This window comes from Phaethon lepturus, unplaced genomic scaffold, assembly GCF_000687285.1.
Source record: "Phaethon lepturus isolate BGI_N335 unplaced genomic scaffold, ASM68728v1 scaffold22052, whole genome shotgun sequence".
In the NCBI taxonomy this organism is placed as follows: Eukaryota; Metazoa; Chordata; class Aves; order Phaethontiformes; family Phaethontidae; genus Phaethon; species Phaethon lepturus.
Window position 1 is genome coordinate 392 of NW_010525831.1, and position 6,738 is coordinate 7,129.

The 6,738-nt window shown below is 50.4% G+C and overlaps 1 protein-coding gene across 1 annotated transcript in view; it reads left to right on the forward strand.

Moving 5' to 3' along the window:
- Nucleotides 1-144: 144 nt before the first annotated feature.
- LOC104617537 (pappalysin-2-like) overlaps nt 145-6,738 on the forward strand; it is a gene marked incomplete at its 5' end in the record, with an annotated part of 27,454 nt that continues 20,860 nt past the window's right edge. Inside the window, 7 exon segments of the mRNA XM_010282885.1 lie at nt 145-312; nt 315-336; nt 1,862-1,983; nt 3,428-3,920; nt 4,492-4,620; nt 6,303-6,394; nt 6,654-6,735. Coding sequence (XP_010281187.1) covers nt 145-312; nt 315-336; nt 1,862-1,983; nt 3,428-3,920; nt 4,492-4,620; nt 6,303-6,394; nt 6,654-6,735 — 1,108 coding nt within the window.

The following is a 6,738-nucleotide window of genomic DNA, read 5'->3' on the forward strand; positions in this document are numbered from 1 at the left end:
CACCGGAGAGTCCTGGCAGGAAAGCCACCACATGCTGGTGACTCCTAGGTCTTCCCAGAGGTCCCCAAAACAGGATTTGGAGATCAGGAGGGGTGCACACTGTCATGCCCCGCCGGCCGATCCCTGTCACCTCTCTTCCCCCAGATGACGACTGCACCAACACCTTCACCCCCAACCAAGTGGCCCGTATGCATTGCTACCTGGACCTGGTGTACCAGCGCTGGGGCCAGAGCAAGAAGCCCGCACCCATCCCGATCCCTCCCATGGTCACGGGGCAGACGCAAGACTCCCTCAGTATCTACTGGCTGGCGAAAAAAGCGGTGTCATCCACGAGAGGTAAGGGATCTGCTGTTGTAATGGTCTTGGGCTTGTATAGGAGCCTGCTAGAAGGGACGAGGGATCTTCTATGGTGCAGACACCCCCCTTCCCCATCCTCTTTTCCCCCTTGGTCATCTCCAGCAGAGCCCACAGACACAAGAGCTGGGTTGCTGTGATGGTCCTGCTGGCACATGGTCTCTCCCACAAGCTTTCTGCTGTCAGGGTGCCGGGAAGGGAAGCCAAAGAGCGTTGGGAGGCAATGCCAATTCTTAAACCCCGGAGTGCAATCACGGAATGAAAAATGAGCTTCATTTAGCACTTATTGTATAAAATAGCTATTTACCAGGAGGAAATGCAGCCTTGTGGTTAAGTCAGGGAGCTCGAACCGCAAGAACTGGGTTTCGTTCCCAGTGCTGTCACAGACTCACGGTGTAACTAACTGGGGGTAAGTCAGGAAACTTTTCAAGCCAGAAGAACGATGCTGAGGAACAAGAGTTGTTTGGCTGGCGAGCTGCGCGTGGCCCTGAGCGCCGAGTGGCTGTGTTCCTCCTCCCCAAGACCTGGATACACCACCAATGCCTGTATTCATCAGCCCCTTTCACTAAAACATATTGGTTTCCATCAGGCTTTAGGTCTATGTTTATATTATGGGACCATAAGAACATGCTAAAGAGCTCTTGAACTTGTCTTAAAGCTGCTTCACAAAGCTGTCTCTTGCAATTAAAAGAAAAGTGCTGTTTGAGGGCAGCTGGGACACTCTTGGGTCAGTGTTTACTGCCTTTTGAAAGAACTGATGCTCTCCACGATGGTCCTTTTGCCCAGGGATAACAAGAACGTGTGCTTGTCACCCCCCAGGCTTGAGAGCCTCTGAGTGCTGGGTGGCCTTGAGTCATCCAAACTGCTTTGGTGGGGAACGAAGTGGTTTGGGAGCAGGAAAACATGGGTCTAGAAGGCAGGCGCTGGGTGTTCAGATCCACCCCCACCTCTCACTTATAATGGGCTCAGGAGCTGGTTCAGGGTGGGGGGTCCTGCATCCCTGGGATGAACTGGTCAAGGAAAGGGGCTGAGGCTGACCCTTATCACAGAAAAGTGCCTTTTTTCCTTCCTGGAGAGCACAGTGGGACCTCCTTTAATTGACATTTATTGTGACTGTTTTGCATTACAGTAGTGATGCAAGCCAAAACCTGACCCTGGGGTTTAGCAGAGATAGATCCAAGTGTACCCACCCAACTGCAGAGGCATTGCCCTGGGAAGCGTGAAGTCTCTTAGCTCCACTTCATGGGTAGGGAACAGGCAATTCAGTGGCTCATCCAAGATTCTCCAGAGAGCGTGTAGAAGAGGAGGGATTAAACCCAGCTTGTCCCACGGTCACTCTTATTTTCCTGTCTTTGAAGATAATTTCAAGCAGGATAATGTGTCCAGGGCTTCCTGAAAGCTTAGCTTTGCTTTTCCAATTTCCCATTTAGTCCCACCTAGACAAACGTGAATGGAAAACTAACTGGTCATGGTTAGATGTGCCAACGCCTTTGTCTTCTGTCTGCAGGGAGCAGGACATGCTCTGCGACGACTGTGCAGAGGATGGCACCTTCCATCAGTATGTGCACGAGGCCTCTTCCCCTCGGGTCTGTGATTCCTCGGGCTACTGGACCCCAGAAGAAGCAGAAGGTAAATGTCTCCTCTCTTTCCCCAGCTGTGAATCCCCTGGAGAGAGGTGAGATCTTGTTGGTAAAAAAAAAAAAGAGAAGCTTTTTTTTTTCTTTTAGAGAGTGAGTTGTCTCCCCTTTGCGGAGTCTCTTTAGTGCAGGAAGGACCTTTTAGGTGGCCAGGACATACCTCGTAACTGCCAGCTGGCTTTGGACAAACAAACTGACACCTGAATATTAACCCCAGTCATCCCACAGAAAGGTGTTAATGACAGGTATGGGTCAAAGTGAGGGGCTTTTCATTGAAATGGAAGTCTTACAACATAGCTTTTGGGACCTCACCCAAAACCTCAGGGGCATTCACAGGCTTTGCAGCCTTGTGCAAAAGAAGCAAGAGGGTCTCCTTGCCCAGTCCCACTGAGCCTGTACCAAGTCCTGGGCAATCTGCAGTGGATGCCATTCCTTGCTGGCAAGGTGAACAGCAGGGTGTTAACTTCTTTTGTGCTGAGACCCAGATGTTGGTTTAGAGACCCATCTTGTGGGCACAGTGGTGACTTTCAAGGCCCTGCAGCTGCCATAGGAGCTGTTGAGCTTTTCACGCTGCCTCAACTCCTCCAAGGGCACAGCAGAGGAGGCAGGAGACCAGGTGAAATGATCCCATGGACTGTATCTAGTGGACATGCTGCTGTTGAACCATGTGGAGACAGAGGATCTGTTAGTTCTGTACATCTGCTGCTGAGGTCGACTGAAAATGTGCCCAGGTGACGGCTGAGAAAGTGCAGTTTGGACATTATTACACCTTTGGCATGTAGCCCGTGCTTTGAGAACAGGAGTGTCGGGATGTAGCTGAGATTCTGGGTCTGAAAACTCTTTAAGTATCTCTTGCTAGCATTGCAAGTTGAGCGGGGGGCAGAAGTCAACTTAGATAATCAAATTTGTGCATACTCAGTGATACCAAACAAATCAAAGCTTAGCTCATTTATTGTCAGTGGTCCCTGTTTCCCCTGCCTGTCTGATTCACCGGCAAATTAAAACTGCTTCTTGAATTATTGGATGTTGTTTTCTCCCATGCGTGACCTGCAATTATCACAAGTGCATGTTTGGTCTTATGAGAGAAAGACAGGTTTGATGGGTTTTGGAAGACCCATAAATTAATATTAATCCAAAATCCAATATTAAATGGGAGCAGGCTTTGAATTGGTGCTGGGCCCAAAGAAATGCTTGCAGTGGTTGATGAAGGCAAGGGTACTTCTACTACAAGATGATAAAGTCCAGTGACTCTTTCTGAGACTGAAAGCCCAACACTGCATTTCTCTTGCTGACTGCTGACCACCCTGGGGAGGCGGGCTGGGGATCTGAGGTCAGCCTGGGTACCGTCCTGGTGGAGGAACAGCCTTCTAGAGCGGCTTCTCTGCCTTGCTTTAGACCGGGTTCTTACCAGCCTCCTCCTCATCCCCCCTGACCAGGGCCCCCGGACGTGGATCAGCCCTGTGAGCCCAGCCTGCAGGCATGGAGTCCGGAGCTCCACCTCTACCACATGAACATGACGGTGCCGTGCCCCCAGCCAGATGGCTGCATCCTGGAGCTGCACTTCCTGCACCCCGTCTACCCCGATTCCCTCACCCTCTGGACCACGTACCTCTCCACAGGCTCTCCCAAGGCGCTATCTGACATCGAAGTCTTGACAGAGCAGGGGGAGTCCATCCATCTGGGCCCCCTGGACACCTTCTGTGATGTCCCCTTTACCGTGAAGCTCAACATCCCTAAGAAGGTGTCTGGAGTCAAAATCTACACCTTTGACGAAAGGATGGAGATAGACACGGCCCTGCTGACCTCCATGCCCCACAGCTCGCTTTGCTCCTCCTGCAAGCTGATCCAGTACAGAGTCCTCCGCGACCCGCCGTTTGCAAATGGATCCCCCGCCGCACCGGCGCAGGCGCACCGCTGGTTTGTCGACACGTGAGTGATGAGGCTGCTCTGTTGCAGGCTAAGTAGGTGGCTGGGACGGTTTTGATGACCTCCTCAGGTCCTGCCTTTGAATCCCTGGATGGTTTTGCTTGTGGTTTGGGTTTTTTGGAAGAAAAAAAAAAGGAATTCAACTTTTAAATTTAAATTTAACTCCCTGGGAATTACCATGCGCAATGCCATGAGCGGATTCCTTGTTCAGCATTGAAGAAGCTTGTTGCAGACCCACCTCCCTTGCTCAGGAGCCCAGGCTGACTAGAAGGAACTCATTAAACCTGGAAACATTTTCCCCATCAACATGTCCAGTAAAATGATCGTTTGAGTTAACGCAGCTTCTCCCCAGCTCAGACCCTAGGGAAATAAGCAGCAGGCCCCTCTGCATGACCTGGCAGAGACCCTCTTCCCACAGTCTCTGCCTCTGACAGCTTAGAGTATGAAGACATGTGTCAAACTGATACTGCCTGGGCACAAACATGTTATTTCTAGAGCTGCGGTGAGCAAATCTGTTGCAGATGTATGGGCTGTTCCCTCCTGCTCTTCGTTCAAGTCCTCTCTGTTCCTGCAGGGAAGTCGTGCCTGGGCAGGTGTACCGCTACCAAGTGCAGGCAGTCTCTGGGACGACCTCAGGAGAAGCCTCCCCACCGCTCGTCCATGTCCATGGAGCACCTTACTGTGGGGATGGGAAGGTGATCATGTAAGTCAAGAAACCCAAGCTCTCAGCTGAGCTTCTTTAGGCTGTCCGGTCATCCTGCCCCAAAGGGAAGCACTGGGTTGGTCCTCCACCCATGGGTACTTGACTGAAGATGCTGCACTGAATCCCTCTGGCAGACTGGACTATAGAGCTTGTGTTTTGTAAAATGCCGCGTGCACAGGAGATGGTCTGTTTTGAGAAGCATGGTCTGGATAAGGGGTCCAACCTGAACATCCTCCGGGTTTGACTGCAGTGCTTGGATTCTGGCCCATCTCAGTGAACTGTTGTGGAGTCTTGACCCCAAAGGGATCCACCTTTGGCCAATATAACCTTTTGCATAGGGCACATGGTGGTGGTCCTGCAGGAGCGGGTTCCACAACAAGCAGAGTCCCAGGCAGCATGGTGTCTTTAGAGCTGTCTGGTCTCTGTTTAGAGACCCCAAATAATGAGGGATGTACCACCTCCACATTGAGAGAGTCCAGTGGTTCATCTGCTCTGTTTGGGGATAATTATGCCAAACTTCCATATTTTAGCTTTTTCACATATTTCAGCTTTTTCAGACTTCAACTTCCAGGTTACTCACAATTACTTTCCTTTGAAAACAGCTTTCTTAGTGTGAAGCAAAAGGGCAACTGAAGTAAGTGTAGGAGGGATTGTGGTATTGTACAAGACCCAGCAAGGCAAAGCGGCTTACAGCAGGGTTAGCTGCTGAAGTGGGGTAATCCAGCATGGTTTTAGCACGAATTCATACTAGTGGAAGACTCGGTCCAGAGAGAGCGAACAACCACGCTAGGCTCTGTTGTCCAAGTTGACAGAAAAGTGAGAGGAGCAGATATGGCCAGATAGTAGCTAAGATTTTTGGCAAGCTTTCCTGTTCCTGAGTTGTTGTGGGGAAGGCCATGCAGGAAGCTTTGTCTCTGAAAAGTGTTTGGTTTTTTTCCCTTTGTAGCATGTGTGGAACAGTGAGACAAAGGTGGGAAGATGGGACATAGTGGATCTTTTGTGTTAGATGAAGGTGGAGGTGGGTGAGCATCACAAGACATATGTCTGAAGTTTTTTTACTCCTCATGTTTTGGGATACATAACTCTGTGCACAGAGGAATAGGTACAAATTGAGGCACTTCTGCCAGCTTTTCCCACCAGGTCTGTTTTCTGCAGTATGGGGACAAAAGCTTTTTCAAGGAAACTGCATGGGCTATTTTTCCTCATGAGATGCCATGCATGTCAGCTAAGGGATGATCCTTGTCTCCTCTTGGGCTAACCTTCTCTCTCTTCCTTGTGCTGCCTCCCCTTGTCCAGCTCCCACTGAAACACCAACCCCACCTGAGAACCTCCTGCCCTCTCCAACACTTCCTTTCTCCAGCAGCAAGTCTTCCTGATGCTCGATCCTCTGCTTCCTCCATTGTATATATCTTCATTTTCTCCCATAGTTCTTGCCTCAGGTGTTAAAGAAAGTCACAGCACAGTCATGCCTTCTCTCATATGCTGTGTTCTCAATCTCTTTTTATTCCCTGGCGAGATATGGTGTTTTCTCTCCTCTATCTTACTCTAGATATGGTTCTTCCTCTTCCCCCTGCTTCTGTGGAAATCGAACCAGGATATGGGGTCCTCACTCAAGACTGGGCAGGAGCACCGGAGTGTTGAATCAAAGGTGGTGTTAACATGTCTGGCTGTTGTCCTCTTAGGAGCCTGGGGGAGGAATGTGATGATGGAGACTTGCTGGATGGAGATGGCTGTTCCAGGAAGTGTAAAAAGGAAAAGGGCTTCAACTGTGTTGGTGAGTCCAAATGGATTGAGACATCCTTTTGAGGCAGGAGTCAAAACTGTACATTATTCACACTGCTCTTCAGAGTGGGGGGGATGCACCTCATGGCAACAAAATGTGGGTCTGCAGCTGGAGTGATCCACGGAGCTTGTCAGGCCCTTGAGTTGGGAAATCCCAGGGCTAAGTGGCCAGCAAGCCTCCTGGGACAGGAGGAGATGTGTGTACCTGGAGCCTGGTTTGTAAATGGGTCTTACTACTTGTCTCCTTGCAGGGGAACCAAGTCTGTGCTACGTGCACGATGGCGATGGTGTGTGTGAGCCATTTGAGAAGACCAGCAGTGTCCTGGACTGTGGTCC